This window comes from Grammomys surdaster, unplaced genomic scaffold, assembly GCF_004785775.1.
Source record: "Grammomys surdaster isolate TR1022 unplaced genomic scaffold, NIH_TR_1.0 126391, whole genome shotgun sequence".
Classification (NCBI taxonomy): domain Eukaryota; kingdom Metazoa; phylum Chordata; class Mammalia; order Rodentia; family Muridae; genus Grammomys; species Grammomys surdaster.
In genome coordinates, this window is record NW_021621185.1 from 15183747 (window position 1) to 15196030 (window position 12284).

Consider the following 12284-nt stretch of genomic DNA (forward strand, 5'->3'; position numbering starts at 1 on the left):
TTTTGTTTTTCTGGCTCCCCGGTGTACCCACCCTCATGTGCGAGCTGAGGGCCAGAAGCAGAACACCGGGGAGAGTAGAGCTGGAGTTAGAAGAGAAGAAAGCTGCCTAGGGTGCTTTAGCACTGTCGTTTTCCTTTTCTTAGTTATTTTTCTTCCTTAACTCCAACGTATTCTATACAAACAGAATATGAAACTAAACACTAATTTGAAAACAAGCTTTAAAGTATTACATTGTGAGTAGTTCCCCTCTAGAACCTCCCATCCCCCAGGTATGGTTAAAGAAATTAGAAGAAAACAATCAATCAAACAAAGCACTTTCCTTTTATTCTTGTTTTTATTCAAATTTTTCCTTGGTTAACAATCATACAATGGTTGTTAAGGCCCAAAAGTCTCTAACTACCGAGATTATATGGGTTCCTATGCCTCCTCCTTGGTGGAATCAGATCTACCCTGGGTTGATGACAGTTTTGGCTCAAGTTGGATCTGCTTCTGGTGGCTTCTACCGAAAGCTGCTAACGGTTCTCCTTTTCCCCACCAGAGATTTCTTTGCAACACGGGCGTTGAAGCGGTTATTCCGAGCCTTCTTAGTAAGGCAATCATCTGGGCTCCTGAAGATCTTTGGTTTCCTAGTAATCGTGCCCTCCGTTGTCTTCGGGGTATGCTTGGAAGCGTCTGTCTTGTCTGCTTCTGCTAACTTCAGACATTTCTTGTCCTGCTCACCGGACATCTGCAAAGGCTTCTCCTGCCCCGGTGCCGCTTCGTGGAGATGAAACTCCCTGAGGATATCGACCCTCTGTTGTAGGATCTGACATTCATTCTCTAGCAGGGCTGCGATTAAATGCAGCGAGTGGGTGTCATGGCTCAGCTTCTTCACCTGCGCCTCCAGCTTCTGCTTGGTGATTGGTTCCTTGTTGGTTTGCGAACAGGCTTGATCGTTGTCAATCGGTTCTTTGATGTCTTTCTGGCATTCCTGATATGACCTCATCAGTTCACTGAGCTCATTGTGCTGTCTACTCCAGTGGTCTGCTTCCTGCAGTAACTGCTCCATGTTGTTCCTGAGTTTCCTGTATTCTCCACAAAGGTGAAGGGACCCATTCCGCCGTTTCTTCACGCTCAGCTGGACACCATCACAGCATCTCTTTTCTTCTGAATTGCACAGATCCCTTGCAAACTTTGGTACCATGTTCTTAGTACTCTGGTTTTTCAATAACATCCCCTGCTTCGTTGTGTCCTGTTCTCTCTCTGGGTCGAAATTAATGAATAGATCATCTTTAAATCGTATTTTATTTCTCTTATCAACACCTCTGACGTTAAATTCTGACAGGTCTTCAGGAGTATAGGCATCCTCAAAAGGCTCCCCAACTGTAGTCTTCTCTTCAAAGCCTGCTATGTTTTTAAGAACATCTTTAACGTCTTTTAAGAGATTGCTAAATTTCTGTACCTTCCCTCGTTTTCCTACCGGGCAGATACTATTCTTTGGTGGCGGGAAGGAGCTGTAGCAGAAAGTGGGGAGTGATCCGATTTCAAGGAGGGAAATGGTGATCCCAGAGTTCGGTGGTTCTTGCTTAGCACCAGGACTAGGGTTAGGAGATGGAGACCGAGTGAGCATCTCAGCTGAGCTGTCAGTGTCCGCCATTGGGACCTGAGAAAAGCAGAAAACCTTAGTGATTCCAGGAAGGACAGATGGCAGTCTCCTGTGAGTCAGTGGAGGAGATGGAACCAAGCAGGCGTTATGGACCAGAGTTAAGGACTGAGACCAGGGAGATGGTGTTCAGGTAGAAGGTTACATCTCAGACAGCCCAGGGGGAGGAGTTGGGAAGGGGGACCAGGAGCTGGAGCTCCATCTCCCTTCTGCTAGGCTTCTGGTATTTTTTCCAAGGCCTCAGAAGCTAGGTCTTTATTCTGTCATTGCCCTCTGGGGCAACAGATTCTGTTTCCTTTACATCACAATGGAAGTCCCTTAAACTCCTGTCAACAACTCAGACACCACAGCCAACCTTACTCCTCCAACAGACCTCTCCTCACATCTACCCCTCTCTTCTCTACTAGGCTCTTCATTCTAAGAGCGCCACAGTGATTTCCTACCTAACCCTCCCACCCTCAACCTCACCACACCACACAACACACCACGCAGAGCCAACTACAACCACTGTGTTCCACTTAAGGGTGTATATAGTTGAGAGAAAGCCCACCAGGCTGAGAACTCTTTTATAGAAGGGTAGATGTTGTAAAAGAGTTAGGAACGTGTGGAGGTTTCCCTGAGAATGGCCTCTGTACCGCCTGTGGCCACAGATCCTCTGGGTTTACCTGAAAGGGGGGCTGGGAATGAAAGGGGGGGATGGAGGGCGAGAAGAGATGAAGTCAAGACAAGTATTCTGATCAAAGGCTCAATGCTTTAATGTCGAGCTCTCAATTTAAAGGGAAGGCCTCACCAAAACCCCTACTGGTTTAAGCTGGAGATGGGATAATCCGAGCTCTCAATTTAAAGGGAAGGCCTCACCAAAACCCCTACTGGTTTAAACTGGAGATGGTCACAGTCACTGCCTTTCAAGGCAAGCCCAGGGGCAGTTCTTCTAAGTTCCCTGCAGCCAAAGTGGGTAACTCCACCTAGATCCTATCACTTGGTCTGTTGTAAACAAGGTCTTTCAGGCCTGCTCAAGGCCGGGGGAAGGACACAGGCCTCCAAGACTCATTGATTTGAGTACTTGGTCGGCAAGGAGCCTCACTATCTGTAAGAATTAGGAAGTATGGCCTTGTTGGAGGAAGTGTATCACCTAGGGGTGGGCTTTGAGGTTTCAGAAAGTCCGTTCCAAGCCCAGAGTAGACTTCTCTTCCTGCTGCCTGTACATCCAGATGTAGAACTCTAAGCTCCCTCCTTCTCCTGCACCTTCTCTGCCTGCATGTCACCATGCTTCCTGCAGTGTTAACAATGGACTAAACCACTGAAACTGTAAGCCAGCCCCCAGTAAATGCTTTCCTTTGTAAGAGTTGCCATGGTCATGTTGTCTCTTCACAGCAGTAGAACACTGACTAAGACAGGATACAAAGCAGATCTCCGCAAGGTGCTCTATCTTTAGTGATTTTAGGACACTAATGTCAGAAATCCTTTCATTCAAAAATGTTCTACTGAATGGTAACAGGCTATTGGCATAAGTCAACAGCACAGTTATAAATTAGCTCTCTCTCTCTCTCTCTCTCTCTCTCTCTCTCTCTCTCTCTCTCTCTGTGTGTGTGTGTGTGTGTGCGTGTGTGTGTGTATGTGTATGTGGTGTGTGTCTACCTCCAAACTGTATCCACAGGCCTCCAATTGGGAGTCTTTTTAAAATATGGCACCTTTAAGATAGGATTTCTGAATGTATTTATTACTCTTCCAGTCAGTGACATAAAGCTTGGGGATTTCTCATAGAACCTGGCTAAAATGACAATGTACCTAAAGCATTTGAAACAACTCAGTCCAGTCAGGAGCTATATTTTTTAAAAACAGAATAATCTGGGACTTGGGGGGATGACTCCGTGGTTAAGAGCAGCTGCTCGGAAGCTTAAAGGACCTGAGTTCAAGTACTGGTTCTGACGTATTCCTGGCACAGTTGTGTGTGCTTATGGGACTGCTGGGGTTCAGTGGCTACCTAAGATTATTGAGAGACCCTGACTCAAAGGAATAAGGTAGAACGTAGTTAATCAGATACAGCATGTCCTCTTCTGACCTTACACACTTAATGAACATGTGCACCATACATAAACATACCATCCACACATGTTCAAACACACACACATTCACACTGAAACATCCTTAAGAAATGAAATAATTTGAAGCCTATTATATTCTTGTCCTTGAATCTTAGCATCAGGATCTTTAGACTATTAAGTTCAGAGGCAGGCAAATTTCTGAGTTCGTGGCTAGCCTGGTGTACAGAGTGAGTTCCAGGACAGCCAAGGCTACACAGAGAAACCCTGTCTTGAAAAAAACAAAAAAACAAAAAATTAAGTTCAGAGAACTTTTTTTTTTTAAGACTCTTGTTATAAAAGTTATCAGCTTTCATGTTGATTTCAAAGGAAAATCCACACTTATGTTTCCCCTGTAGAGAAGAGAAATTTATATTTATTTTTCCTTCTATGGCTATCAACACTGGCCATAGTTTCTTTGAGCTTCCTGCTCATCTCTGGGCAATCAGGCACAATGTCATGGCCTCTGTAGGCTCTATTCAGTAGAACCTGGCTTGCATTCTGTTTATGGGTTGCTTTTTTCTAATTCACACAGCATCCAGAAGCCAGAGGTCAGAGGACATCCTCGCACTCTCCTTCCGGGTTTCCTTTTGCCTGTATTTCCACTTTACTCAAAAGTACCATCTGAGACAGGTGTTTTTGGTTTGGTTTGGGGGATTTTTGTTCTGTCGTTTGGTCATTTCCAGCATTACTGCATTGTAATCAGAAACCATCTCTTCTCTAGCATCGATGGCACCCTGTGTGTGGATGGAGAGATAGATTACATTGCTGAAACAGAAAATTCTCACTCAAGTACCAGCCAGCAAGCCTCTTATATAAGCACAACACAATTATGGAAGCCAAGGTCGGCACGGTACTATCGTGTAAATTGCAGATTCTCCTGGGCTATCCCATTTCCCCACTGAAATGCTCTTTCCACACCAGCGTCACACCACACCTCCTTGTCATGTCTAGTTTCATCTAGGAATTTCCTGATGATGACCAAATATGAATTTTGTGCTTATGTAATTTCTAATCACTTTCTTGAGGGAATATGCTTTAGGTAGGAATGTCACAGAAGTAGTATGACCACATGCCCTCCGCTGATCTGCCCTGATCTAGTGACTCCATTTGCATGGGGCTGGTGACTTGTCTGTCATTCAGTTACCATCTTTGCACTTGTAATTAACAAGTATTAGATGGATCACCTCGGGGATATGCAAAGACCCCATTCCTTTCATACGTTTGTGCTGATTTTAGTTTCATAAGAGAATCTAGTCTGTATTATTGCACTGTTGTTTTACTGGTAAATGTCATTGCTCCAAATCCTTTTGTTTTTATTACTAGGAAACATTTAGTAAAGAATTCAATTATTCATTCCATCAGGTGTCTACACGAGCATGGATATATAGGTACTTAATAAAATTATCTGAGTTTAAACACAATACTATCGGGCTGGTGAGATAGCTCAGTGTATAAATGAACTGGCTGTAAAAGTAAGAGGATCTGAGTTCAAATCCCCTACACCCAGGTAAAAAGCCAGAGAGAGCCATGCCTGCCTGTAACTCCCAAACTTGGAGGTAGATACAGGTATGTATTGAGGGCTCTCCGGCCAGCCAGTCTAGCTGAAATGGCAAGCTTCAGTGGTGTGAGATCCTGTCTCAAAAAACGAAGGGAGAAAGCAATAGAGGAAGACCCTCAAGGCTCTCCTCTGGTCTCTACAAACTCATACACCCACAGATTCTGTATGTTCAAATACCTAGGGGTAATTTGAATACGGCAGAGGACGTTTGGTAAAATAAAACATCTTTGTTTTAGTAGTTGTTTTGTAGTTAGTTTATTTGTGTACGTTTGTGTGTATGTATGTGTGTGTATCATGTACATGTCTGGTACCCTCAGATCCTGAAGTGGCCATCACAGCTCCCTGAATTGGAGCTATCGTGGGTGCGAGCGCCACATCTGAGACCTCTACAAGTGCTCCCAGGCCACAAGGCCACCTCTCTGTCCTGCTTAACAGTTTAGAATCTTAGGTTTGCCAGGGGTGCTGTGCAAAGTGCCATTTTTTTTTAAAGGAGCCTGGTGTACATGAAGACATGAAGAGGGCATTGGATCCCCTGGAACTGGAATTATAGATGGTGTATAGATGGTGTATAGATACATTGCCATGTGGGTGGAATGTCTAACTAGGAACCAAAGTTGGGTCCTCTGCAAGAGCAGCAAGTGTGCTTAACTACTGACTTGCCTCGCAAGCCCCTGCAAGACATCATTTTAACATCTTGACTTACTTTGTAACTTTAAATGTAATCACATATTTGTTTATAGCCATTTTATAGGAGAATTTTTCTTCAATTGAATTTTTTATTTAAAAAAAGAAAGATGTAGCTGGACACCTGTCCAAACCTTTTCCTCAACAGGTATTTTTACCTGTAAAAATTTTACCAGGTATTTTACCACCAGGTGGTGCTATAGACCTGAGACATTGTAAGTGTGACAGACAGCTTCAGAGACTGACTCCCGTGGAATTTGAGCAATGTTCACTCACAGTTTTCAGGGCTCAGGAATGTCAGTTCTAAAGGACTTGACAGAATTATGATGGACATCTGGGGGGGCAGGTTCTGTGGGCAGGAGGCTGCAGGAATGTTTTTCACACCAGTGTTCTGCAGGGACAACTGGTTTCGGCATTGCTGGGACTGGCTCCTCTTACATGCCTGTTGGCAAACAACCCTGTAGAATGTAGACAGCAACTCTGCAGCTCCAGAGTAGAGACTGCTGAGAAACTTCTCCAGAGACTGCCCCAGCAACTTCCTCTGGAAGCAACAGCCAAAAAGCCAAAATAAAAGCAAAAACCCTCACACTTTACCAACAGACTTTGAGCTCTTGGAATCTGGCCCAGAGACTTGTGACATCTTAATCAAATATTCAAAGCCAAACTCCTCAAGATCCATGCAGCCTCCCCTATCCCGGCCCAAAACATCTAGTCTTAAGGACAGCTAACCAGTGCTATAAACTACTGCTTAGGTAGGTGTGGTGAGCCAGTGCATGCAGGCTCTCATTGCCATGCTGGGACTCTCATGGTGGGAGGCCGAACTGACTCTGGATAGTTGTTTTTCTGACTTCCACATGCCACAGACAGACAGACACACACACACACACACACACACACACACACACACACACAGAGTCAGGAAAATGTAATACAAATTTCAATGAACTATGTAACAAAAGAATGAGATGCCCACTTCTGTCTTCAGAAATGGACAGGCAACACAAATAGGACATGAGATACAAGCAAGAACTTCCCCCAACTCTTATAAAAGAGTTCCCATCTCTCTGTGATGGTGATAGTCAATCATCTATCTCTCTATATCTGTCTGTCTGTCTGTCTGTCTGTCAATCATCTCTATCTGAGAAGGAGCCCACTGTCTTTCTTGAAGCATATATTTTTAAAGTCTTTGTATAGCAGTCCTTGTCTGGTAAGTAGATTTATTCCCTACTGGGGAAGGAGGGGCTCTTTCCACTGCTCATTCTCGCATGACCGGATTCACTAGGTAAATAAAACTTGATTTCCAGGTTCGGGAGAGACAGAAGGCAGGGAGTGACAGAGGTCATCTGATTGGCCTCCTCTGCACCCTGGTGTGCACCACATACAAACACGTGCACATATACTTGTATATATAACACCCATATGTAAACCGCACACATGAACATGTACAAAATAATAACTTATCTAAAGACTTTATTGCTTAGATGTGGCTAAAGCTCTAAATAACAAAATGTCTGCCCTGTGAGTCCTCTGCCCTGACCCAAGCTCTTCGCTTTGTGCAGGTAAACTGCAAACACTGTTCATGCTGTGACTCCATCTGACTCCTCAAACTCTGAGAACATGCCTTCTTCTTCTTCTTTTTTTTTTTTTTTTGGTTTTTTTTTTTTTTGTTTTTTTTGTTTTTTTTTTTCGAGACAGGGTTTCTCTGTGTAGCCCTGGCTGTCCTGGAACTCACTCTGTAGACCAGGCTAGCCTCGAACTCAGAAATCCGCCTGCCTCTGCCTCCCAAGTGCTGGGTTTAAAGGCGTGTACCAGAGAACATGCCTTCTTGCCCGCCTGTACTAAACAAAGTTTCTCAAAGGCTTTCTAGCTAGTAAGCCCAGAAGGCGGGTTCTCTGCTCCCACTCGTCAGTAGACTATACTTTCCATCTGGCTATTCCAGATGTGTAGGCTCAGAACTAGCTATGGTGGTGGACAGCCTGACCCAGACTGGTTTAATTGCCCAGCAGGGTGAATTAGAGCAGCTTGGTCAGTTGCTCACTTGCCCAGATCCTCAGTTTCCCCAATGGTTCCATGGGGCCATGGTTCTATTGATGGACCTGGATATCGTGATCCTGAGCACAGCATCTGGTATTTAATATGTACTAGGGAATTCTGGGTTTTCTATTATTTGTTTCTTGAGACAAGGTCTCTCTTTCTCCCTACATCTTGAACTCAAGTTCAAGTTCTTCTTGCATCTGCCTCCCAAATGCTGACTTACAGGGCTGGGCCACTACTCCTGACTTGGGAAACTGGACATAGTGTGACTACAGTTCTTCCCCACTCCATGACTGCTGATTGCCGTTCTCAGAGTAACTCTCAAAGACTTTTTTTTTTTTTTTTTTTTTGTCCAGGACAGCCACCGAAGCCTTGCTCGGTCAACCTAGTGGTCAGCTGGTTTCCATACAGAGACTTCCTAAGATGCCTTGCTTGGACAGCCATGTCCTCTATGTTGGTCCAGCTCTGGGGGATGCTGAGAATGTTCTCCGTACTTCACGTGCTGCTGGACACCTCAGGCCTGAGACCTGAGCCTGCTAGTTTTTTCTAGCCTTGTAGGTGTGGCTTCCTAAATGCTGAGAAATATGTCTAATACATTAAGTTTTCGATACACTACTTCCTCTCTTAGGCTCTTGTAACCTGCCATTTGCCTGGCCCCTCCAGCAGCCTACGTGCTGATCAGGTTAACTGAGGGCAGTTTGCCTTGGAATGAAGCATGCCTTGACTCTCACTCACCTCTGACCTCCTACGTATTCCCAGTTTGAAAGTCTAATTTCTATATGTACATCATAAAAGTCACCTTCTGTAAGGTGTTCTTTGGAAATAAACAAGTCTGCCTACTTGTGCAACCGCTTTGTAAAATGATGTTTCATCCTGACTTTTCCAAGATACAGTTTAGGGACAAATGATACATCAACAACAAAAATCAAAAACTTTATTTTGTCTGCCTTGTACAAATCTCATAAGATAAAACAAAATTTATAGACACAATTCTGTGTACATTGAGTGCAGTTTTTCAGGAATTGGACATGGAACAATCCCATCAAATTTTGCATAATTGTAGGTAGACATAGAAAAAGTATCTGAAGCTGACTTTGAGAACAGTAGACCTATAACAGAGAGAAGGGAATCATCAACAGAAAGCTTTATTTGTGATGGACATTTTGCTTCTACTAAATGTACTGCCAAAACGGCCGCTTTAGTCCATATAGAAAGCAATCCAAGATAGAGCTTCATTTAGTATTTTGGATCTAAATGAAGGTGAATGAAGGGCTCCTACTATAAAAATAAACAAAATAATAAATAAGTAAACAAATAAAGAGCACTAGGGAAAAAAGGAGAAGCAAGATTGTTCAATTCCCAAACCACTTCCTACAAACTACTTAATTGGTATTATTAATGATTCCATATCACATTTAAAGTTAGTAATGTTTTCCCCAAAGCACCAACTATCATATTAAACATGTCAACGAAGCAAAAGCCACACAGACAATGAGGCATTTTCACATTATTATCAAGAAGATTATACTTCAGTCTTAGAGTTTAATGAGATTGTATGCCTGCTGTGTTGCTTACTCCACTGGAACCGGGGGATAATGACTTATCTATCCATCCTACAGCTCATTAGTAAACCGAAATACCATCAGTCTTTAGTTCACAGAATATATGGGACCAAGTGAGAAAATTCAGTGTGTGAGGCTGGGTGGTGGTGGTGGTGGTGGAGGAGGAGCAGTATTCCTTTACTTCCAGCACATGGGAGACAGAGGAAGCCAGATGTCTGTGAGTTCAAGGCCAGCCTGGTCTACAGACCATGAGTTCCATGGCAGTCTGATTTACAGTGAGTTCCATGGCAGCCAGGGCTACCCAGAGAAACCCTCTCTCTAAAAACCAAAAAATTAAATTAAATTAAATTAAATTTTAAAAAGAAAGAAAGAACAGAAAAGAATTCCCTTACACACATGAGAACATAGCTTATTTTTTTTCTCACTTTATTTTTCCAACACTTGTCCTATCTAGAATAATAGGTATCGTCAATTTCTTTTTTATCATTTTATTACCATTATTATTAGAAACAGGGTCTTACTATGTAGCCTAGGCTAGCCATAAATTCGTGATCCTTCTGCCTCGGCATCTTATGTATGAGATTACAGTCATGCAGGGCTCTGGTTAGTTTATTACATTGTTTCTTCTGTTAGAATGTAAAGTCCATGAAGGCAGCATTATTGTTTTGTTTCCTGTTGTTTCTCCAAAACTTATTAAACCCGTGACTCATAATACATTTACTATATCTTTGATGATATGGATAAATAAATGTTGGTGAGTTATACAAGCAAAGTTTATGGATGAATTATCCTCAGATAAGAAATAGATAGTATGCCAGGCATGGTGGCTCACACCTTTAATCCTAGTAGTCTAGAGGCTGACCTAAAAGATTACCACAAGTTCAGGGCCAACTTGGACTATAGTGTGAGATGTTGTCTCAGACCAGAGAAGGTGAAGGAGGAAGAGGAAGGAGGAAAAGGAGAAAGAGGGGAGGAAGAGGAAATGGTGTGTTTTGGGTACTAGGACTAAGCATAGGATTGCCCAGGGCACCGGCTCACTTCAGCTCGTCTATAGCATAAGCAAGAATGAGACACCTCAGGTAAAGACCACATCAGGAGCAGTAGAGACTTCCGCTAGTGTCAAAGGACAGGTCAACAAGCAACCTTGGAGTCATAAGCCTCTCTCAGAAATGTTCCTTGTGGTCTTCCTGAAGCTTGTGTGATATCCCTTGTGTCCTTTTACAAAGGTACTGGCCTCTGAGGCAAGCAACTCTATCTTAGGTCGGAAGCTTGCATCTTCCCACTGGCAGGAAACCAGTTTTCAGTCTGTTCCATCCAGCCTGCTGCCATGATGACCTTGCTCAACAGGAAGAGAAATCTAAGGTCTGTTTTCTGTGCTTCATCCTCCACTTTGAATTCTCTTCTTGAAGGTTTTCTCCTGGTGGATTTTTTTTATTATTTTTCTTTGATTTTTTTCGTTTGTTTTTTAAATTCTTCCTGAAAGAGGTTTATTGGAAGAGCTCAGGCTTTCTGCTGAGGAGTTTATGAAGGATATCAGCTTTCCAGTGTTTTGTGTTCATTTTCCAACAACGTTTTGGCTCAACACAGTGAGCGGGATTGCGTTGCACTTCTGTTCCCAGTCTGTGCTGAGCTATCAAGCCGACTTCCCTTCAGTCTGCAGTGGAAAGGGCCTTTCATCCTCCTTCAGCTATTGTCAACAAAGCTGCCTTTTGTGAGACATTCATCATCTGCCTTTAACTTCTAAGTCTGGTCACCTGCCAGCAACTTCAGCTGCACAAACCCTGAAGCTCAGAACTTGAATTCCATTTTCTTTGTGAGAATACTTGCTGTGTTTTGGAAATTTCTGACAATGCTAATTTGGCTCATTGCATTCACTTCTGTCTCCTGCTTGTTATAAATATTTGAGTCTCTCTTTAAACACACACACATCCACGCACTCATGCACACACACGCATGCACACTGCTGAGGCTAAAGCACTGTTATAGAGCGTTGCCTAGCACCTATAAGACCTGGGTTTCAGCAGCAGCAATAATCACATTGCTTTTGTTTTGGTTTTGAGACAGGGTCTCCTGTAGCCTGGGATTCAATGTATAGCTAAAGATGCCCTTGAACTCTAGTCCTCCTGCCTCCACTTCCTGAGAGCTGGGATTACAGAAGTGCTCCACTATGGCTAGTGTATGCAGCTGGGTTTCCTGCATGAGAGGCATGCACTCTACCAACTGCACAAAATGAGTTATATCCCCAGTGCAGCACAAAACTTAATGCATATTTAACTTGCCTATAAAGACTGTGTACTGAGATGGATCAATAGGTAAAAGAGTTCTTCACCAAGCCTGATAACCTGGGTTCAATTCTTGGGACCCGCATGGTGGGAGAAGAGAAGTGTCCCCCTACCCATCTGCCACTCAACTTCTCTCAAGTTGTCCTCTGACCTTCATATGTGCTATGACACACATGCATGTGCACATAACTTAAACTGCGTATACAACTTGATCTGGTATATGTTTATATTTTTATAATTACTCAAATAGATTAATACAACCAATAGAACCATTGACGTAAATTAGGTTCCCAAAATGTATATAATTTGGGATTTTTTTTTTTAAGTCAGAGTATTACCTACCCCAGGTCAATCTCAAACTCATCAAGTAGCCAAGGATGACTTTGAACTCCTGACCTCCTGCCTCTACCTCCCAAATGTGGGGATTATAGGTGTATA

At 43.2% G+C, this 12284-nt stretch overlaps 1 protein-coding gene across 1 annotated transcript; it reads right to left on the reverse strand.

Moving 5' to 3' along the window:
- Nucleotides 1-321: 321 nt before the first annotated feature.
- Nucleotides 322-1907, reverse strand: Spz1 (spermatogenic leucine zipper 1). Its single transcript, XM_028760060.1, has one exon. It carries the CDS (start codon nucleotides 1634-1636, stop codon nucleotides 500-502), a length of 1137 nt encoding a protein of 378 aa, XP_028615893.1. The 5' UTR covers nucleotides 1637-1907; the 3' UTR covers nucleotides 322-499.
- Between the last annotated feature and the right edge of the window lie 10377 nt (nucleotides 1908-12284).